This window comes from Arachis ipaensis, chromosome B07 (genome assembly GCF_000816755.2).
Source record: "Arachis ipaensis cultivar K30076 chromosome B07, Araip1.1, whole genome shotgun sequence".
NCBI classification, from domain to species: Eukaryota; Viridiplantae; Streptophyta; class Magnoliopsida; order Fabales; family Fabaceae; genus Arachis; species Arachis ipaensis.
Window position 1 is genome coordinate 113,825,563 of NC_029791.2, and position 24,364 is coordinate 113,849,926.

At 32.3% G+C, this 24,364-nt stretch overlaps 1 protein-coding gene across 1 annotated transcript in view; it reads left to right on the top strand.

The window, feature by feature from the left end:
• LOC107605903 overlaps window positions 1-24,364 on the top strand; it is a gene marked incomplete at its 5' end in the record, with an annotated part of 53,411 nt that overhangs the window by 22,049 nt on the left and 6,998 nt on the right. Inside the window, 8 exons of the mRNA XM_021107931.1 lie at window positions 12,686-12,943; window positions 13,126-13,842; window positions 14,573-15,394; window positions 16,056-16,793; window positions 18,560-19,390; window positions 19,575-20,318; window positions 20,522-21,349; window positions 22,012-22,088. Of these exons, the coding sequence (XP_020963590.1) occupies window positions 12,686-12,943; window positions 13,126-13,842; window positions 14,573-15,394; window positions 16,056-16,793; window positions 18,560-19,390; window positions 19,575-20,318; window positions 20,522-21,349; window positions 22,012-22,038 (4,965 nt within the window). The remainder of the gene's footprint in view (window positions 1-12,685; window positions 12,944-13,125; window positions 13,843-14,572; window positions 15,395-16,055; window positions 16,794-18,559; window positions 19,391-19,574; window positions 20,319-20,521; window positions 21,350-22,011; window positions 22,089-24,364) is intronic.

The following is a 24,364-nucleotide window of genomic DNA, read 5'->3' on the forward strand; positions in this document are numbered from 1 at the left end:
AATCTCAAGAAATATCTCATCATGAACCAATTTATAATACCAAATTGAAAATGCATTTCACTTAGTGTGCGTGAGAGAGATCGAGAATACCTAAAAACATTTTTTTATAAAAATTATAGAAACTAATTATTGATCGTCATGGATACTACTAAGTATTTTATTTAGAATTAATGATCGATAATAATACTGTACTAAAATAACATTTAAATGATCATAGAAACTTCTCATATTTCTTGTACCGTAAGTATTAGAAATTTATCTATTATCACATTTCATTTAGTTGTTTTACCTGTTTACTTCCTAGCTAATTTTATTACTTTTATTTTATTAGATTTCCTTTCAATTGTTAGTTTATTACATAATTAGTACAAAGGATGTGATGATTTTTAGTGACTAAGAGAAGGAGGGTTAAATCTTAACCCATTTTTGTTTAATAATACTTGCTGGCTTTTTAGAACATTTCTGGAGACTTTTTGCTTTTTGTCTCGTACTTAGTCACGAGACTTTTTCTTTTTATCTCGTAACTAGGCAAGAGATATTTTTCAGCTTTATCTCCTATGCAACAGAAACAGAAATGGAGTAGAAGAAAGAGAAAAAAATTACACCACAAAGTATCCTAGTTCAGCTGCCAAGTGCAATGCAGCTTACATCTAGTCTACATCACAGCAGTGATGGAATTTCACTATAATCTTCATGATTACATACACCAATTCTCCCTATGAACTACCCTTCCTATCCGGGACAAGTCCAGAATCTAAACCCCAATCCTGAACCTAACTTGGTCACTGCCAAGCTTTCAACTGCTAAGTGCTAACCCAACTTGCAAGGGGATTCCCACAGAATCATGAAACACAACACAGATGTACAAAGAATCTCTAGGACATCTATGACTTTTTCTTTTAATTTTGTATACTCTGCCTTTTTTCGCTCTATGGCTTTTTCTTACAAACCTCATTGTTTGCCTTTTTTCCATGAGACTCAAGACAGACAAAATTAATCAGAAAAATACAAAATGAAGAACATTGAAGGAGAAGAACTTCTGTTAGCTTAGGTAGCTATGAGAACTCTGTGCCTTGCATTCTCACTCCTTGCTTCAAGCCCTGGCTGTTCACCCTTATTTATAGAAAGGGAAGCTTCCACGGTTGAAACTGTTGAACCAAGCTAAACTTCTTCTTCTTCAAACCAAAACCGGTTCGACCAGAGAGAGAGGAGAGAAAATTGAATGTAAATCCCAACATGCAATTACCTCTGTGTCTTCCCTTCGCACCAAGCTTCATCAATCTGGGCCTTCCATCTTGACTTGCACTCCAAGAAGGATTCCTAGCCCTTGATGAGTTCTTGATGATGACAGCTTCTTCTGCTCTAACTTCTGCCTCTTCCCCCACTAGCTACAGTAGCTATCTTCTGTAGTGGTTGAGCAAAATTAGAGACAAGTCATCCCTCCAAGGATATTATTCAAGGATCTTCTTCCTCTGACCGAAGTGGATCTTCACCATTTTTGGTATGGAGAGCTTGAGAACACTTCACCATATCTACCCATTTTGGCAAAGATCTCAGCCACTCCATACTTCAGATTTTCTTTTTCTTGATGCCATCATCACAATGGCTTCTAGCTTGCTTCTAGCTTCATCTTCTTCACTCTAATATCTTGCAAAAGTTTCCATATTTCCTGTGAAGTGACCGAAAGTGAGGAGAGAGTAGAGAGAGAGAGTAATTGAAAGACTTTGAACTTAAGAAAGAGAATGAAATTAATTGAGTTTGTTTATTCCCTTTGCTAAGTAGCGTGTATCATTAATGATAGCAATCAAATCAATTGCTATTTCTCTCTCATGATTCCAATGCAATTAAAGTGAGTTGAATTAAATTTGAAATCCATCTTATGATGAGAGAAAGTAAGTGACCGAACTAAGCATGCAAAGCTTTCTTCCATCTCTTTCTTTCGTTTCGGACCAAGTTAGTTAGTTTCAAACCAAAATTGTTTTGGGCTAAAGATAATAATAAAAAATTTGGCCCATCATAGCAATAATTTCAGCCACTTATCATATATATAAATGTCATCAAGGCTGATTATTATCACATTGGCCTTATATAAAAAATACTGGCCCAATCAACACAACAATACTTCAGCCACTTAATATAACAATTTACTCAAGGCTGATTGCATTTTATTAGCACACTTAGGCTTTGTTTTTGCTTTTATGCCCAATGTACATAACTTGCAAAATAACAAAATTATTAATCAGCAAATATAACTTTGAAGATTAAATTAACAATTTTGTAATTAATTGTTTTAATAATGTTTGATCATCATCAAATTAATTTAGAGTTTTCCAAAATCATCAATCTCCCCCTTGATGACAAACACTATTAAAAATTAAAATGGAAAGAAATCAAAGATTAGAGTACTCCCTTTGAATATTAGGATTCCTTCACCTTTCCAATTGTTACATGACTCCCCCTTAATATATGCCATTTTACCAAGGGAAGATTTTCTTGTAACTTTTGAAATCAAGCTTAAGGCAATTATGTTATTCAACATATGGAATTTGAGATGTTGAATTGCTTGATTTATGAGCAGAAATAACATGATAAACACAACTTGACTTGTTATCATATAAATGATTTTCTACTCAATATCAATCAAAAATGCTTTGAATACAGAGTACATGAGAAACAGTTGATAATTTTCAAATAATTTGATTAAATGAACAACATTTTCCAGCCATCATATCAGAGCAACAAAATTATCAGTTTATAGTAAGGAAAACATTTTCAATTAAACAGAATCATATCAGAGCATAAGGAAATTATCAACCTATCTAAGCATAAAGGGATTATCAAATCACAACTAAGTTCCAATTGCAACAAATATTTCAACAAACATTTCAACAAACATCAACACAACAGAACATAAGGCATATGTACAGGAGTGATCATAAATCACAAAAGATTTCAGCCCCTGTTTCTTTCAACTTTTTCAATTTTTTCAGCTTTCCTCCCCCTTTTGTCATCAAAAGGGAACCTGTAAAAAGTGACAATGAAACATACAAATATAACCAAAATCAAAATATTCAAGAGTTTAACAAAATAGTAATGGTCTAGAGTATCCAAACAGCCTACAAAGTACCATAATAAGCCAAACAGAACCAGAATTCAACAAGAAATAATTAAGTCAATCATCAGAAGGATTGTACTCAGATTCATCATCCTTATCGGCAGCCTCCATCTCTTTTTCGAAATTCTGAAGCATCAGACCAACTCTTTCTTGACACTTTGTCCAAACTTTTTCATTTTCGTATGCTTACTTTCGAGCGGCCTTGTAAGATTCCACCATCAGTTTGGACACGTTAGAAAACTCAGTGAGGACCTCCTTGATTGATTCTGTCACCTTGGACGGCTCGGCTGGGCAGCTCTCAAGATCACTGTCAGAGGGCATTGACCGTTTTCCTTTGGTGCCTTTCATAGTACCTGAAACTCCTCCTCCCTTAATTGATGAAACTTTATTCTCTTCATCTTCATTAATTAGATCAACATTGAAGTATTCAAATATGCAGGGAAGAAATATGCCATAAGGAAGGTTAGCCTTTTTGGTGCTTCTAACACATTCCCACATATGCCTTACCATGAGATATGCAAAGGAAATAGGAGATGAAGTAATAATGGCAAAAAGCATAAAGGAATCAGAAATGGTTACTCTATTGTGTGAGCCACTCTTTGGAGTCAGAATGTGAGTAATGATTCTGTGCAGCAATGCCCTTTCTGGACCAAGGGTCTTGTGAGTTGGAACCGTGGCAACCAGTCCAGATAGATTTTCACATAATTGGTGCAGAGTAATCTGATATGTGACTCCAACTTGAGAATCTCATTTTTCTGACATATAAGCTACTGGTCCTTCATCAACATAACCTAGAGCAGTGTTTATTGTTTCTCTGCTCAGAGTCATGTAAACTCGCTTCACATAGGAATGGATTGCACTATCAATCAGCCGCATGTTTGCATAAAATTCTCGAACCAAGGCTGGGTATACAGGTTTCTGAATATTGAACAGGGGAGTCCACTTCATATTCTCAAAAAGAGTGATAAAGTTGATTCCTTTAGTAGCAAGAGAGTCCAGGTTCACTATGTGTGAAGCACACAAGTGACGTTTCTTCAACACCTCTTTATGAAACTCATAAGACGCACAAGAATTAAATCTTCCTGGATCAAAATGTGAATGATTTTTGTTGTATTTATTCTTGAAATCCAGGGATTCCAGATTCGGTGGTTCCCTTGTGTTACGTAGCGCGTAACCTTTGGTCTTCTGAGAGCTTCGAGCAGACGCATGAGGAGTTGCTTTCTTTGGAGGTGAATGAGGTATAGATGTGTGAGACTCCTCTTCTTCTTCTTCAATTGGATCTTTCACTTTTTCCAGCTTTCTTCTGGATGAAGTTTTCGTTGCTATCACCTTTCTTCTCATAGTGTCTGTTTGTTTAGAGGAGGGTGAGGGGGATGAAGAAGAAGTGGAGTGTATATGAATGTAGGGGTGTTCAAATCCAAACCGATCCAAATTAAACCGCTCATCTAATCCAATCCAAACCAAAAACCGATTAAAATCGCACTAATTCGGATTTGATTGGATTCTATTTTTACAAACCGCTGGATTGGATCGGATTTCGGATCTACTTTTCATAACCGATCCAATCCAATCCAAACTGCACAATGTGCTATAATATTATTATTTTATTATTATATTTATAATTATACTTATAACATGTTCAATTTGTTATACATTTTTCTATTATTCATATATTATTATTATTTAATAAATATTTTATGTTCAAAATGTTATTTATTTATTTATTTTAACTAACTTATAATTTTATTTCTATTATTATGTTATCGTTGGCTTTTTAAGATATTGTTAAGACTTGTTATGTCATTGTTGATTATTTAAAATTTGATGTTGAGACTTGTTATATGTAATTAATTTTTTATTTAAAAAATCACGAATCCAAACCGATCCAAACCGCTTGTAATCGGATCGGATCGGATTTCTAAAAAAAGTTCATCCAATCCAAACTGTACCACACATAAATTAAGCGTTCGGATCGAATGACTTTTTCCCTTAAAACCGAACCAAACCGCACCACGAACACCCCTATATGAATATGCGTGTGTGTTTGAGGGGTTGAGAATGGAGGATTTTTTGATGTGTGGGTTCGGCTACTTTTCCTTGGAGCAACCTTCTTTTTCATGTTATGAAAATGGAGATGGGAGAGGGAAGATGAAGAGAGGCCGAAGAGAGTGGTGAGAGGAGGGAGGTTATGGAAGCAATTAATGCTAAGTGGAGAGAGAATTGAGGGAGTTATTACTCATTAAGGGGCGTGGTTATTAACCAAGGAAAGATTTTAAAATTTAAACTGAAAGGTTAGCTCCTAGAATCAAGGGATGAGGGAAGGATAAAGATTCGATTTGACAACAACTCCTTCCTACAAGATTTGATATGACAACTTTCCAAAAGTATGATTAAAAAAATGAGGAACTCAAAAAACGGGTCAGAGTAAGGTCAAAAAGTTTGGTGGGGCCCAAGATAATTAATATCAGATCAGTCTCCCCATGAATCATGGCCCGTTCATCACGTCCTAAGATTTGTCTCCTGCATTCCTACGAGACAAAACCAAATAGAGTCAACAAATTTCACAAATTATCAACATAACTTAATTCTATCATTCCCAAACAGTTTCTCAAGGAACAGAATCTGTCTTCACACAAGGGCTTAGTGAAAATGTCTGCAAGTTGTTCTTCAGATTTTATAAATTGAATATCAATAGTACCCTTTTGCACATGTTCTCTAATAAAATGATATTTGATCTCAATGTGCTTGGTTCTTGAGTGCAAAACAAGATTTTTTGAGATGTTTATAGCACTCATGTTGTCACAAAACAATGGTATACTATTGATTTTTAATTTGTAATCCTCCAATTGAGTTTTCAACCAAATTAATTGTGAACAACATGCAGATGCAGAAATGTATTCAGCTTCGGCTGTGGATAGAGCTACTGTGGCTTGTTTCTTGCTTGACCACATGTTGAGTGAGCTTCCAAGGAAGCAACACATGCCGGATGTGCTCTTTCTATCCACTCGATATCCCGCATAATCTGCATCACAAAACCCCACTGCACAAAAATCATCAGATTTTGGATACCATAAGCCATAATCACTAGTTCCCTTAATGTATCTAATGATGCGTTTAACGGCCGAAAGATGGGATTCTTTTGGGAGAGATTGAAATCTTGAACATACACCCACACTTTGAACAATATCCGGTCTAGAGGAGGTAAGATACATAAGTGAACATATCATTCCTCTATACCTTGTTTTATCCACATCTTTGCCATTATCATCCTTTTCAAGTTTAGTGTTTGGATGCATTGGTGTTCCCATTGGTTTGAAATTTTCTAGGCCAAATTTCTTTATTAATTCTTTAGCATATTTTTCTTGGTGACTAAAAGTGCTACTAGGAGTTTGTTTAATTTGGAGGCCAAGAAAGAATGTTAGCTCTCCCATTAAACTCATTTCAAACTCACTAGTCATGAGTTTTCCAAACTCTTCACACAAGGATTCATTGGCCGATCCAAACACTATATCATCCACATAAACTTGAACTAAGAGAATATCATCATTAGATGCTTTAATAAATAAAGTAGTATCGGTGGTACCCTTTTGAAATTGATTTTCCAACAAGAAGGTACTAAGCCTTTCATACCAAGCTCTTGGAGCTTGCCTAAGGCCATAAAGAGCCTTTGAGAGTTTGAAAACATGGTTTGGAAATGCTTTATCTTCAAAACCGGGAGGTTGTGCCACAAACACTTCTCTATCAATAAAGCCATTAAGGAAAGCACATTTGACATCCATTTGGAACATTTTAAAATCCTTATGGGCAGCATAGGCAAGAAGCAACCTAATTGCTTCCATTCTTGTTACCGGAGCAAAAGACTCATCAAAATCTATGCCCTCTTCTTGATCGTAACATTGGGCCACTAATCTAGCCTTGTTACGAACAACCTTTCCATCATCACCTAATTTATTTTTGAAAACCCATTTAGTACCTGTTACCTTCTTACCATCCGGATGAGGTACTAGTGTCAAAACCTCATTCTTGTCAAATTGAGCGAGCTCTTCTTGCATGGCTTTGACCCAAGATGGATCTTCAAGAGCTTGCTTCACATTATTGGGCTCCATTTGTGATAAGAGAGCAAGATTGCTTAGTTCGGTTTGCCTTTTGGTTGATGATCTTGTTGTTACACCTTGAGAGGGATCACTAATGATAAAATCATGAGGATAACCCTCATGGACTTCCATTCTTTTAGCTTCCGGAGTGATGTTGAGCTTTGATGAGCTTCAGTGGGTTGTTCTGTTCCAGATTCTCTTACTGGCTCAGGAGACAAAACAGAAATGTCTCCTCCATTCTGATGAGACAAAATTGAACGGACATATTCTTCAATTGGGACTGATTTGGGTCTTTCTTCCTTGTTGACAACTTCTTCACAATCTGTATCATTATCTACCACCACACTGGGAATTGAATTAGAATCACAAAAAGATACGTGTATGGATTCCTCTATGGTCCTATGATCTTTGAGGTAAATTCTATATGCTTTGCTAGTGGTAGAGTATCCAACAAACATTCCTTCATAGGATTTTGGATCAAATTTACCAAGATTCTCTTTATTATTAAGTACAAAGCATTTACATCCAAAAATGTGGAAATACTTAAGATTTGGTGGGGTTCCTTTCCATAGCTCATAAGGTGTTCTCTTTAAACCCTTCCTAATAGTTGTCCTATTCAAAATATAACAAGCTGTATTTACAGCTTCAGCCTATAAAAATTTTGGAACATCATTTTCACAAAGCATAACCCTAGTCATCTCTTGAAGGCTTCTATTCTTTCTTTCAACTACCCCATTTTGTTGAGGGGTTCTAGGGCATGAAAAGTTATGTGAAATTCCAAAATCATCACAAAATTGTTCAAAGTCTTGATTTTCAAATTCTTTTCCATGATCACTTCTCAAGTGGACAATTTTCAAATCTTTTTCATTTTGAATTCTTTTACAAAGGGTTGAAAAAGCATGGAAAGCATCATTCTTATGAGTAAGGAAAAGTATCCAACCAAATCTAGAGTAATCATCTACCACTACTAATCTATAGTGTTTACCTCCTAAACTTTGAGTTCTTGTGGGACCAAAAAGATCAATGTGCAACATTTTTAATGGCCTCTTGGTAGAAATTCCATCTTTTGGTTTAAAAGAGGTCTTTACTTGTTTGCCTAATTGACAAGCATCACAAGTAATATCCTTATCAAATTTAATATTTGGAATTCCTCTTATCAAGTTTTTCTTAACAAGTTTAGAAATTTGGTACATGCTTGCATGACCCAATTTCTTATGCCATAGCCATTTTTCAGATTCAAGAGAGATAAAACATGTTACATTTTGATCTTTTAAATCTTCAAGAGTCAATCCATACACATTGTTACATCTCTTAGCTTTAAACAAAATATCCCCAGATTTTTCACAAATAACCAAGCATACCAATTTTCTAAAAACAACTTCATATCCAAGATCACATAATTGGCTTACACTTAGTAAATTGTGTTTCAACCCATCAACAAGAAGAACATCATTTATAGAAGATGAGAAGCTTTTACCAATTTTTCCAATGGCCACTATTTTTCCTTTACCATCATCATCGAAAGTGACAAACCCTCCATCATACTCATCAAGCATAATGAAGAAGGTTGCCTTTCTGGTCATATGCCTAGAGCATCCACTATCCATGTACCACATATTGTCCTTCCGTTTGGATGCTAGGCACACCTACAAAATGAGCTCAAGTGACCTTAGGTATCCAAATCTTCTTTGATCCTTTCACGTTAAACCATCTTCTATGTCCCAATCCATTGTAATCAAAAACAATTTTGCAAGCTTTGTTACCAATCATTCTTTCACCAAAGAAACATTGAATGGGAAAGTGACCATTTCAGTTGCATAGTCTACAAAATCTTGGAGTTGCTGTTTTGTTAAAGCTTGTTGGGTTTTGAAACCTTGTATCATTAGAAGATGAAGCCATGTTTTCAAAAGAAAAGTTTTCAACAGATTTGAAAGCTTTGTGAAAATCCAAGCCAGCTTTATCATAAAGAGGTTTTTTGACTAGCCAAGATCTGATTTAGATTTTCAGAACTTTGAGTGAACTTGGCTAAGTCTTCTTTAAGCTTTTTGACCTCTTTAAGCAACTCTTCATTTTCTTTAAAACAGTTTACATATGCCACCACAGAATGATTACTTTCACGGCTTTTAAGTTGAGCTTTTAACTACTTGTTTTCTTCAACAAGTTCAACAGCAGTTTCCGCCTCCCTTAATTTATCTTTGAGGAAACCATTTTCAGCTTTAGGAATGGTGATTTGTTGTTCAAGATATTGGTTATCAAGCAAGAAGCATATAATTTTTTCAGAAAGGTGGTCTATCATAAGATGAAGATCTTCAGTGTCAGGGTTATGAGAGACTACTTGTTCAACGTGATCTGCCATGAGACATGGTTGGGACTTGGTTTCTGATTCTTCATTATCTTCTGAGTCATTTTCCAAGTCCTCCCAAGAAGCCATCAGTCCTTTCTTCCTTTCCTTCTTTGGCTTCTTTTCCTTTTTCAACTTAGGACAATCAGATTTAAAATGGCCAGTCTTTTTGCAGTTGTAACAAATTACTTTGCTGAAATCTTTCTTTTGTTTCCTAGAACTGCCTCCTTTGCTTCTTTCCTTGAGTTTCACCATTTTTCTGAATTTTTTGGCAAACAAAACAAATTCATTTTCAGAAGAATAATCACTGGATTCATCATCCAGAGGGTTAGTAACAGATGTGAAAGCTATTCTTTTCTTTTTTGTATATTTTTTCAAATATGTATTTTCAAATGCAAGTAAGTTTCCTCTCAAATCATCATATGTCATGGAATCAAGACCACTACTCTCAGATATTATCAATGCTTTTGTTTCCCACTCTTTTGTGAGACATCTCAAGACTCTTCTCACAAGCACAGATTCAAGATACTTAATCCCCATAGCATCCAAGCCAACAATGATGATGTTGAATCTTTCAAACATTTCATCTATGGATTCTCCTTCCTTCATTGAGAAAATTTCATATTCTCTGTTCAGCATGTCTATCCTGGTCTTCTTTACTATGGTGGTTCCTTCATGAGTGACTTGAAGTTTGTCCCAGATTTCCTTTGCCGTTGTGCATCGTGATACCCGTCGGTACTCCTCGAAACTGATTGCACAGTTGAGCAAGTTGATAGCCTTGGCATTGAGCTCCACCTTCTTTCTGTCTTCTTCGGTCCAACTAGCTTCGGGTTTAAGGGAGACTACTCCTTCAGCACTTGTGGTGGTTGGATATTGAGGACCTTCCAGAATGATTTTCCATAGTCTGTAATCTACTGCTTGCACAAAAATCTTCATTCTCTCATTCCAATAGTGTAATTTTTCCATTGAAAAGAGGAGGTCTGTTGCTTGACTGTCCTTCTGTTAGATTGTAGGACACCAGATTTGAGCCACTGTTCTCTGCCATCTGGATCTTTTCTCCAAGATGCAAAGCTTGATCTCTTTGAGACCAAGCTCTGATACCAATTGATGGTTTATTAGTGGCTAAGAGAAGGGGGTTGAATCTTAGCCCCTTTTTCGCTTAATAACACTTGTTGGCCTTTTAGAACACTTCTGGAGACTTTTTGCTTTTTGTCTCGTACCTAGTCACGAGATTTTTTCTTTTTATCTCGTAACCAGGCAAGAGATATTTTTCAGTTTTATCTCCTATGCAGCAGAAACAGAAATGGAGTAGAAGAGAGAGAAAAAATCACACCACGAAGTATCCTGGTTCAGCTGCCAAGTGCAATGCAGCCTACATCCAGTCTCCATCACAACAGTGATGGAATTTCACTATAATCTTCATGATTACATACACCAATTCTCCCTAGGAACTACCCTTCCTATCCGGGACAAGTCCAGAATCTAAACCCCAATCCTGAACCTGACTTGGTCACTGCCAAGCTTTCAACTGCTAAGTGCTAACCCAACTTGCAAGGAGATTTTCACAGAATTATGAAACACAACACAGATGTAGAAAGGATCTCTAGGACATCTATGGCTTTTTCTTTTAATTTTGTATACTCTGCCTTTTTTCGCTCTATGACTTTTTCTTACAAACCTCACTGTTTGCCTTTTTCCATGAGACTCAAGACAGACAAAATTAAACAGAAAAATACAAAATGAAGAACATTGAAGGAGAAGAACTTCTGTTAGTTTAGATAGCTATGAGAACTTTGTGCCTTGCACTCTTACTCCTTGCTTCAAGTCCTGGCTGTTCACCTTTATTTATAGAAGGGGAAGCCTCCACGGTTGAAACTGTTGAACCAAGCTAAACTTCTTCTTCTTCAAACCAAAACCGGTTCGGCCAGAGAGAGAGAGAGAGAGGAGAGAAAACCGAATGTAAAACCCAACATGCAATTACATCTGTGTCTTTCCTTTGCACCAAGCTTCATTAATCCGGGCCTTCCATCTTGACTTGCACTCCAAGAAGGATTCCTAGCCCTTGATGAGTTCTTGATGATGACAGCTGCTCTAACTTCTGCCTCTTCCCCCACGTAGCTACAGTAGCTACCTCCTGTAGTGGTTGAGCAAAAGCAAAGACAAGCCATCCCTTCAAGGATCTTCTTCCTCTGACCGAAGTGGATCTTCACCATTTTTGGTATGGAGAGCTTGAGAACACTTCACCATATCTTACCCATTTTGGCAAAGATCTTAGCCACTCCATACTTCAGATTTTCTTTTTCTTGATGCCATCATCACAATGGCTTCTAGCTTGCTTCTAGCTTCATCTTCTTCACTCTGATATCTTGCAAAAGCTTCCATATTTCCTGTGAAGTGACCGAAAGTGAGGAGAGAGTAGAGAGAGAAATTGAAAGACTTTGAACTTAAGAAAGAGAATGAAATTAATTAAGTTTATTTTTTCCTTTGCTGAGTAGTGTGTATCATTAATGATAGCAATCAAATTAATTGCTATTTCTCTCTCATGATTCTAATGCAATTAAAGTGAGTTTGAATTAAATTTGAAATCCATCTTATGATGAGAGGAAGTGAGTGACCGAACTAAGCATGCAAAGCTTTCTTCCATCTCTCTCTTTCGTTTCGGACCAAGCTAGTTGGTTTTAAACCAAAATTGTTTTGGGCTAAAGATAATAATAAAAAATTTGGCCCATTATAGCAATAATTTCAGCCACTTATTATATATATAAATTTCATCAAGGCTGATTATTATCACATTGGCCTTATATAAAAAATACTGGCCCAACCAACACAACAATACTTCAGCCACTTAATATAACAATTTACTCAAGACTGATTGCATTTTATTAGCACACTTAGGCTTTGTTTTTGCTTTTATGCCCAATGTACATAACCTGCAAAACAACAAAATTATTAATCAGCAAATATAACTTTGAAGATTAAATTAACAATTTTATAATTAATTGTTTTAATAATGTTTGATCATCATCAAATTAATTTAGAGTTTTCCAAACTCATTAGGATGGAATACTATTGAATGCAAAGCTTTTTATAATATTTCTTCAATCTTTTATTAACATTTTTATATTCAATATGTAGGTTGCATTTCCTAATTTGGACACTCTCAAGTTGAGCTCACTCAGTTTGAACAAAATTTGGAAGGATAATCGACATTGTTTTTACAAATTGAGAAATTTGATTGTTGAGAATTGTGATGGTCTAAAGTATTTGTTCTCATCTGCCATGGTGGACAGTTTTTCCAGCCTCATAAAACTTGAAATAAGTGAATGCCATCTAATGGAAGAGATAATAGCTGTAGAAGAAGACAGTGAAAACAATATTGTCACACTAAAAGAGGTATGATAACTAAATAGTGACTATTGTTTTGAAAAAAAGAAATTAGGACCTTTGTTCAAATATTATGAATCGAATAGAAATATACATCATATATTTTTCGTTAATAGCTTTTTTCGGTGCTTATTCTTTATTAACATTTTAATGATAGAAGTTATGTATGGTTTTTAAATTTTTGAATCCAGGTTCGATTTTCCAAATTGCAGACAGTTATCTTGAAGAATATGAAGAGCTTGAAGAAAATATGGCACAAAGAATTTTCTAAAGTAAAGTCATTAGAAGTCAAAAATTGTGAAAAAATTAGAGCAATTTTTTCTTCTTCAATGCAAAAAGCATATAATGATCTAGAGACATTAATGGTTACTGACTGTGTTTTGGTAGAAGAGATATTTCAACTGAGTTCTGATGAAAATTATAGTACAGAACAAACACAGCTGAAAAAAATTACTCTAGAAAGATTGTGGAAGTTAAAACAAATATGGAGCAAGGATCCTGAAAGGGCTCTTAATTTTTGCAATCTAGAGGAAATAAATGTAGAGAACTGCATAAACTTGGAATTTGTATTTCCATGTTCAGTAGCCACAAGTTGCTCACATCTTAAAGAACTTACAATTAAATGGTGTCAATACATGAAGGAAATTATTGGATTCAAGGAAGAACCCATGTTCTCATCTATTTCCTTTGAGTTTAACCATTTAAATACGTTGGTGCTTTGGTACTTGCATAAGCTCAAGGGGTTCTATGCACGAAATTACACATTATCATGTCCATCTTTGAGAAATCTAGATATTACAGGATGTGTGAAGTTAAATTTGTACAGAACCCTTTCTACAAGTAGTCATCAAAAGCTTTCAGATGAAGAATATATTATTTCAATACAACAACATTTGGTAGCTGAACAGGTATGAATTGTTTACATTATTGCATATGCTAATTTGCATTAAAGTCCAATGCATATGAACACGATTTTCTACTTTTCATTCAGATTTTTTATTTAAAGATAAATCAAATTTTACATTTAAAAATTGGTACAGTTAAATCAAAGAAAATATTTTTTCAATTTCCAAAATAGCATTCTCAAGCATGAGTATTGGATTTCGTGTCAACTTTGAAACAAATCTTAGAAACAAAAGGCTTAATATAAGTTTTTGGTCAATATAAAATTCTTATTTTAGTCCTAATAAAAATATTATTTTTTTATAGAAATATAAAAATCATTGTTCTTTTCCTTGTGGTGAAGAGACTTCTTAGATGATCATATAGCAAATTATATATTGTGACAATGTTATTGTATTAAATTAGATAACTTTTAAATTTGATTGAAATAAAATAAAAAATTGAACATTTTACAGGTATCCAAAATTTATTTAAGCTTGAAAGAAATTTGATTGAATGAAAAAGTTGAGAGAAAAATATTAGAAATTAAACCTTTTTATATATGCAATTAATTATTTGAATAATAAGACTAGTGATTGCTGATTTCTAATGATTTTTAAATACCATTAGTGAGTTTGGATTGAATTTTGATTAAACGTTATATTTGCTTTCTTTATTCTTTTCTTAGGCTATTGCGAATTAAAAATTTATTGGAAATAGTATCTTACTGTAAATTGCGTTTTGTATATGTTGAAGGTAATGCCTAATTTAGAGCACTTGAGAATAGATGAAAAGGATGCTGCCAACATATTGCAAACCCAAAATATAGGTTCCTTCTTCAACAAAATATCATTTCTTGCTCTATCCCGTTACAAGACCGAAGGTTCTGCTTTTCCTGATCAGGTTCTGCAGAATATATGCAGTTTGAAATTGCTAAATGTTGAGTGGAGTTCCTTTAAGAAGATATTTCAAGATAAAAGGCTTACAAATGAAAAAAATTGTACAAAGCTCCAAAGCTTGAGATTACATCAATTAGCAAATCTTCAACAGATATGCGAAGAAGGACTGCAAATTGACCCAGTTCTCGAGCTTCTTGAATATTTACATGTTGATGGATGTTTAAGTTTGATAAACATTGTTCCTTCCTCTGTTACCTTTCGCCATTTGACCTATCTTGAGGTAGCGAATTGCAATAGCATAATAAACTTACTTTCTCCTCATACAGCAAGAAGTCTGGCCAAGCTCACCGTAATGAAGGTAAAACAATGTGATTCACTTGAGGAAATATTGTCCAAAGAGGGAGAGGAGATAACAAATGACATTGCATTTTTCTCCTTGGAAACTTTGGAGTTGGATTCTTTACCAAGACTCGGTAGGTTTTGCTCACAAAAGTGCTTCCTAAGGTTCCCATTGTTGAGGAAAGTAGTGGTCAGAGAATGTGCTCGCATGAAGTACTTTTCTGAAGGAGACAGGGTGAGCACACCAAAGCTTCGAAAAGTGCTAACAGCAGAGAATAGTAAACAATTTTATTGGAAGGGAGACTTGAATGGAACCATAAAAAACATGTTTGAAGATAAGGTATGATTTATTTTATTGATGAGATTTGCTTTGGTTTTTCTAAATTGGATGCAAGATGACTAACTTTGGAGTATAATACTTAGGACTTTAAAAAACAAAAGAAACTTCATTACTATCTATTATATTATTTTTCTCTTTTTTTTTTTTTTTTTGCCAAAATGAAAGAAAAATGAAAACAATCAAGTAAGGGGCATAAATCCTTGTTGTAAATCATATTAATATGTCATGAAAACATTATGTTAACATTGATTTATAAAGGCCACCTTCTTTATTTCTCTTTCACATGAATATTAAAAATTTATATTTTTATGATTAAGGGAATTTGTTGCTTACATTTTTACATGAGTATATTGAAATCGCATAGATAAGAATTAATGGTCATTGTTTTCACTACCTTCTCATTTTCATCATTTTCAATAATCTAAACAAAAGGTCAAAATAAAATTTGATTAAAATAATGTCTGCTATTCTGAAAGTACATAACAGTTTAACCATTTTGAATTTGCATTCTTCTTGTGGCATGTTGTGAGTTTTCTTCGTATATTCTAGTTAGTATTCATTTTCAAAAACATAGCTTAATAGTAAAAAAAGATATAATAATATTAAATATCATTAACGTTTAGTTACGCGGTTATAAATTTACAAACTTTATTGAACGCAGGTGTGTTTTTGTAGTTTCGAGAATTTGAATCTATCAAAATATCCTGAGCTAAAAGAGTTATGGTATGACCGACTTCAGAACAATATATTTAGCAAATTGAAGAAGCTATTAGTTCACAAGTGTGACTTTTTATCTGATGTGTTATTTTCTCCAAATATAATTGGCCTGCTTGTGAATTTGGAAGAGTTAGATGTAAAAGACTGTAATTCTCTAGTAGCTGTGTTTCATATCTCAACATTTTCTGAAGAAATTGAAACAAGGAAATGTTCTTTTTTGAGAAAGTTGACTCTTTGTAGTCTTCCAAATTTGAAGCATATTTGGAAGGAAGATCCTAACACAACTATGAGCTTTCAGAATCTATGTGAAGTCTCTGTTGTAGATTGTCTATGTTTGAAAAGTCTCTTTCCATACTCTGTAGCTACAAATATGGCCCGACTTGAAGATCTTGAAGTATCAAATTGTGGGATTGTGGAAGTAGTTGATAATCAAAGATGGCCAAGAGAGATGATTAAATTTGTGTTTCCTCATTTAAGGAAACTATGGCTAATAAATCTGCTTAATCTGAGGACATTCATTTCTGGAATCTATTCTCTTCAATGTAAATCTTTGAAAGATTTATGTGTGTTCAACTGTCCAAGACTGAAGTTATTTCAAGATACATGTCTCAGTTGTCAAGAAAGAGCTATGAATGACAAAATTTCTATTCCAATACATCAACCTCTTCTTAAGGTTGAAGAGGTATGGACAATATTATATTTCATCTGAGTTACTTTCTTAATATTTTTTCACATGTTGAAAACTTTTTCTTTACATGAACATTAATTTTGAAAAAAAAAATCTTTGTGAAACATTTAATTTATACCATTGCATCAATATTTTTCTTTATGACATTATAGATCTTATTTATCGAACAATATTATTTTCAAATTGGATGATTGGGATATTTTTTATTTTATTTTATCTTGCACACACTATACATACCAGATAGCTTTTGTTAATAAATCTATGAAGATAAAATATATTATTAATAATTTAATTTCTTAATGTGGTTATTAGGGGATGAGAGTCTTACATTAACCGAATAATACTTGTGCGCAAAAATATATAAATATATTATTACGTATGGTAGAAACAATAAAAAATAATTAAAATACTAATTATTCATAGTAATATAAAAGTTTGGTAACATAAAAGAAAAAGAAGGTAGTTGAATTCAAAATCTAGTAATTATTTTTTATATTTTTTATTTGAGCATGTATTGTTTCATATTTTGATTAATCACTAAACATTCAAGATCAAAATAATACTTTATCTTAAAATTATTTTTTTATTTCATTATTTCAGTAAATTAGTAAAATAGAGAAAAACTATATATCTTAAATCTTGATATAATCATTAAAATTTTTGTATCTAGAATTTTATTCTCTTAATGCAATATTGTAAACTTAAAATATAGCTACTAAAGTATATAGGCATATGTAAACTTAAAAAAATCAATATATATAATATAAGTATTAGTGAGGGTAAAGTCAAGATTAGCTTATTTTTGTTTATATAAGAAGAAAGTGCTGTATGCTTATAGAAATAAAAGATGTCGAGTACATTTACTCTCACTTGTTCATTGTTGTTATTTTTTGTTAAACTTTCTTGTTTGGTGAGAACTGAGAAGTTGATTTTTTAGGTTGCTAAATGTCGATTAGTAGAAAAAGAATTGTTATGTACCAGTTTAACGTTTTTTTAATGAAAAATATATAGGAACATTTAATTAACTATAGGTAATAAGTAATAATTGGATTCATATTTTGAACATGAACATATTATTTAATTATTTTGCCTTTATAATATTAATTTGGGTGGTTAAATCCTTTTCATTAATCACGTGTGGGTTTATATTTATAGGTTTCCAGGATAATAATCGAAATGGTTGTAATTTAATTAAATAGAAGACAGAGTGATTTGACGAAAGTAGTACAATATGTATAAATACTGAGAGGTTATATATATATATATATATTTTTTTTTTTAAAAATTCTTATTACTCCCTCCATATTTGATTATAGCTATTTATTTATCTTGTGTTTTTATTATATATTTTCTTTCTTTAATTATATTTTGGTAATCAATTAACTTGAAAGAAAAATCACTCGTTTTTCGTGGTGTATATAAAAAGGATTTTGTTAGGTAAACAATGACTTTTGTGAACAATATGAATAATGAGTTCTACAATTGATCCAATAAAATAAAAAAACACTCCATTCCAAATTATTTCTTAAACCTTAACATTAGGATAACTATATGCACACCTAGTGAATTGAACATCTAGCATGAGTAAATTGAATCAAAAGAAATAACCATCTAATTAAAAATAATAAACATAATCATCTGTATACCTATTGAATTGAACATCTATTATTCATATTGTCTAGTATTTTCTTTATCTACTTATACTTTTTCATATAAAAATATCTCTAAGATAATCATATTTGGTTTGTTTTATTCAACAGGTACTTCCGAACTTGAAAGTGTTGGGAGTAAACAATAATAACGTTGAGGTTATATTGCAAAGCATGTATTCACAAGACCAATACGACAAACTTGAACATCTTAGTGTGTCTTTATCTGAAAGTGAAGTCACCACATTTCCATATTGGTTTTTGGAAAATGCGCAGAATTTGGAATCACTAAATGTTGGATGGAGTTCTTTTGTAGAGATATTTCATGATCAAAGCATTGCTATTGAGGAGGGACAAGTCACAATTAGCACACGACTAAAGGACCTTAAACTAGCTCAGCTACATGACCTTCGTCATATATGTAAAGAAGGATTTCAAATTGACCCTGCTCTCCAACATCTTGAACAGTTAGCTGTCGGCCATTGTTCTAGTTTGGTAAACTTGGTGCCTTCCTCTGTTACCTTTGCTTACTTGAAGCATTTGGAGGTAGCAAACTGCGATGGAATGATCAATCTGATAACATGCTCAACAGCAAAGAGTCTTGTCAACCTCGCAACAATGAAAATTGAATCATGCAATTTACTACAAGATATCATGAATGCAAATGAAAATGAGAAAGACAAAGAAATTGCATTCTCCAGCTTGGAGACACTTGAACTTGTGTCTTTACCAAGGTTGCGTAGCTTTTGCTCATGCAAATGCTCCCTTCTCTTCCCACTGTTGGAGAATGTATTGGTGAAAGAATGTCCTCGAATGGAAATTTTCTCTACAGGAGACACAAGCACACCTGATCTTCAGCAAGTTCAAATAGAAGAAAACAATAAACAAAATTTTTGGGAAGGAGACTTGAATGGAACAATAAACAAGTTGTTTGACGATAAGGTTTGTCTTAATTTTGGTTTAGTTTAAATTTCTACTATATCTATCATTAACTATTAGTTAAGGAGAAATTATAGCAACAAAATCCACACACATGCATTCTTAAATGTTATTGGACCATACTTTTTCTTGTTATTATGTTTTTTCCCATTTTTATGTCCATTGATATTTAATTTTTATTGAACAGGTATCATTTTGTAGATTCAGACATTTGACCTTGTCTGATTATCCAGAGTTGAGAGACTTTTGGTATGACAAAGAATACCATAATTTATTTGGCAATTTAAAATCTCTGGTGGTGCAAAAATGTGAGTTTTTGTCAGATGTTCTTTTTACGTCAAACACATTGCAAGTTCTACATGAATTAGAAGAACTGGAAGTACGGAATTGTGATTCATTAGTAACACTGTTTGATGTGAAAGAAATGAAGTCTAATGGAGCAATGGTTAAACAAGCTAGCAAATTGAAAAAATTAAGCTTGTCTAGCTTACTAAAGTTAAGGCACATATGGAATGCAGCCCCTTGCGAAATTGTTAGTTTTGAAAACTTGTGCACAGTGGATGTTGTTGAGTGCAAAAGTCTGTTGTATCTATTTCCACCCTCAATATGCCTTGATCTCCCATATATTGAAAAGTTGAACATAGTGTCTTGTGGAGTTGAAAATATTGTTTCAATGGAGAAAGAATCAACTGAAATCACCTTTAGCTTTCCTCACTTGAGTTTCTTGGGATTTTTTCGACTGGAAAAACTCAAGAGTTTCTATTTGGGAAGATTTACTTTAGAGTGCCCTTCATTAAAGACATTAAATGTATATCACTGTGAGGCACTACAAATGTTTACCTTCAACCATTCAAGTCTTCAACAGCATCATCAGATAGAAGAAATTAATGATTCGCCGCCTATTCCTCAAGCACTCTTTTCTATTGAAAAGGTAATCACTAGTCTTGGTTACATTATTGTTGCTATGTTTATTATGACTTTGTGTTTATCTTCATATGCATTGATCAAAATAAATTAGGCCTATAAAATAAACAAAATAAAACAAACTAGGACCAATTTTTTTCACTCTATTTTTGACATTAAATGAGAATTTTTTTTTTTTTTTTTTTTGGCTTTGGGTGCTTGGTATTTCAGCTAAGCGGCAACTCATTGGAACAATTGGCACTAAATGGCAAGGATGCAATGATGATGATCAATGGCCATATGAAAGAAGCTAAATTTTCGAAAGTAGAACTTCTTCGCATGCAGTGCCTTTATGACACACAACTTATTTGTTGGAATGATTTGCTTGAAATATTTCCCAATGTAGTGACTCTTCATGTAAGACAAAGTTCTGTGCAAACATTGTTTCCTGTTGAAGAAAGTGCTCATTGCAGTACAAGGATTGCTCAACAAGTGAGGACATTGGAGCTTTTTGAAATGGAGCATCTCAAACATATTTGGCCCGAAGAATCTCTCTCTGATCAACTTGCCCCTCAAAATCTTGAGAGTTTAAGAGTTGCCGCTTGTCCTAATATGGTAAGCGTGGTGTCATCTTCAGTGTCATTCCAAAGTTTGAAAGAGTTGTATGTTGAAAACTGCAAAGGGATGACTCATTTGATAACATACTCCATTGCTAAAAGTTTAATGCAACTAGAAAAGTTGATAGTAAGAAATTGTGAGATGATAAAGGATGTTGTGAATGTTGATGAAGAAGAAGCAGAGGAAGATATCATATTTGAGAACTTGGAATACTTAGAACTCTCTACTCTAATTAGTTTGAGAAGCTTTTGCTATGCGAAACATGCACTCATATTCCCATCTTTGATATGGTTCATTGTCAAAGCATGTCCTCAAATGGAGGTTTTCTCACCAGGATCCATTATAGCACCATCTCTGAGGAGAGTTGAAGTGGAAAATAAAAGAAAGCGATGGAAAGGTGATCTTAATACTACTATTGAACAATTATTCAAAGAAAATCAGGTATGCAATAAATTTTGAAACTATACCATTAAATTTATTTATATTCTCCCTTAAAGTTAACAGCCTTGTTGTTGCAAGTGTGTGATATGTAGTTAAAGGATTATAAAGTCTGCCAATTATATACCCTTTAATTTTTAGAGGAATGTTAGAAGACTTTTAAAATTTATTATTTTTTACTTTTAGTTAGTCATTAGTATTTAAAAGTATGGGATATAAAATATGTTGTTCGATTACTAAATTAAAAGAATTGAATTGATAATTAATTGATGACCAAACTAAATAAATTATGATGACTCCTTAGTATTTTTCTATTTTTTATTTATTCTTTTTGCATTACTCTTAAGTGGTAAGTACTAAGTAGGGAGAAGGCTACTAATCATGGTGATGACTAATATATAGAGCATAGTCTTGATTACAAAATTCATTAACTGTGAACCGCATATATAATATTATTGGAAATTTGTAAAATTCTCATTCTTTTTATATATAATTTACATATGTAAGACAATGAACCTAGCTAGTTTTTAATTTTCCTTTCCATATATATATCTTCTAACTTTCACCTATTTAGTACGTCTATATATGATTTAGATCAAAATGGAAAACTGATGAAATCACATACTAAGAATAGATATTTTGATTTTATTATTTTTGGTGATCAGGAAGTCTCACATTCTAATGAGAATTAAGGTCACCTGCAAAGTCAAGTCCTCTATTTTCATGCAATATCTGTGTACAAGTAAGTCTTCTTTTCAATTACAACTTGAAGATTCTAATTGGAAGTAATTCTCAATTCATTAGCAAAGTATTTTCAATATATAGAATTTGGTTTCCAGTTATTTAGTTATTTTATAACAGAAATTTTTTTTCTCGTCCTTTAATTTTATAGATTAAATAGTCATTTCTTATTATAAAAAAATTGATCGCAGACAAAATTAATAACAAAAAAATTAAATTAATATTATATTTGTAAAAGATTAGTAATATACTAATAAGTAATATCCAATCATTAAATTTAAAATTGACTCCATCAAAAATGTTATAAAACTTCCAAAAAATACCCTTTTTATTACCAACTCCATCTCCACTACTCTTCAACCACAACAAAAACCGAAATCAGAACTAAAATCCACTTTAATAATCCAGTTTCCCACTCTCACTCTCACTTTTATAGATCTGCTGCACTCATTTGAATCAAGTCAAGCATATAGTCGTCACAAAGCAACTCACCACTTAGCCAAACTAAAGCATGTAATTTTCCATATTTTTCTCTCTATCAAAAAGCAAATATTTAGCTTGATATTCATAGATTTTGTCAAAAAATAAAAAATAAAATTTTAGGTAATGAAAAGAATATTTTAGAAATTTTATGAAATCAATTTTAAATTAAATTTAATGATTAAATATTTTTGTTACAGTATAATAATGTCAATTTAATCTTTTCGTTAATTTTGTTAGTAATCAAATTTTTAATGTTCAGAGCAATGGCTATTTATTCAATTTTATAAGTAAAATTGAAAGGAACTATATTTACACATTACACCAACGTCAAATATATTTTGTATACTAAATTAGTAAATTTAATTTAGCTTATTAAAACAATGTATTATTTTACGTACCATAAAGTAATTTTACTTATTAAGTATTAAGTCCGATCCATACACATATTATGCATTATACTACTGGTGCTTTGTTAATTTATAAATATATATGAGTAATCTAGTCAAAGTTATTGTAAAAAAAAAATAGTATGATATTTTCGATGTGGTCATTAAATTTTTAAGAATTATTCAAATGTTTTTTATGGTCAAATAGTGTTAAAAAAATTTATTAATATTTGGTAATTACTGAAGGAAAAAAATTGTCAATAAAAGTATTATCAAAAGAAATTTCATTTATGATTTGTAGCTAATTAGCTATAAATAATACTTTTGAACTTTTTTATCTTGCAATGATTAAATCAAGTTTACCGACTAATAAAATGTTAAAACACTTTTTTTAGATACTTACTGGCCATCAAGAAAACTAGAAAAGTCAAATAAATTAATATAGTGTTTACCTACTAATAATATATGAAAATACAAAATTTATTGTTTAGTATTGTTATATTTTAAATTTTAATTCGGACAATTCACCTAAATAAATTGTTTCATCTTTAAAATTACGTAAATGCATTGTTTTCAAAACGAAGACGTAAATGCATTGTTTTACATATCTATGGAAACCGCTACTGGCAGTAGCAGTTTACACAAACACAAAATCCACTGCTGCCAGCCGCGGATTACGTTGAGTTGTGGCAGCATGGAAACCGCTGTTGCCTGCAGCGGTTTCTGCATGATTATGGTTGGTCATAAACCGCTACTACCAATAGCGGTTTATGTGCATTGGGACACGTGTGTAAACCGCTAGAGGCAGCAGCGATTTACGTTGAGTATGAAAACAAATAGTAAAACTAATCTTTATCTAAACAAATAATTACAAAACAAATAATTAATGGTATATACTATTTAAATAATACCATAAATAAAAAAATTTAATTTATCATTTCACAATATAATTTAAAAAATATAAATATGTATGTAATAAATTTTTTATTTGTATTTATTATTAAAATGAGACTAAATAGCAAATCAAAGAGTGAGTATTCAAAGAGTACTAAAATATATAAACTAAGACTAATTTTTTTTATTCTCATCTCTTTTAAAATTTATAAATAATAAAATAATTTATTTTTAGCCAAAAATTCAATAAAAAATAGTGAATTTTTTTATTTGATTTGCTATTTTTAGTGAATTTTTTATTAAAAATAAATTATTTTATCATTCATGAGTTTTAGAAGGAATGAAAATAAAAAAAATTAGTCTTAGTTTATATATTTTAGTACTCTTTGAATACTCACTCTTTGATTTGCTATTTAGTCTCATTTTAATAATAAATACAAATAAAAAATTATTACATGCATATTTATATTTTTTATTTTATTCATCAAAATTATGATGCTATCACTATTATTTA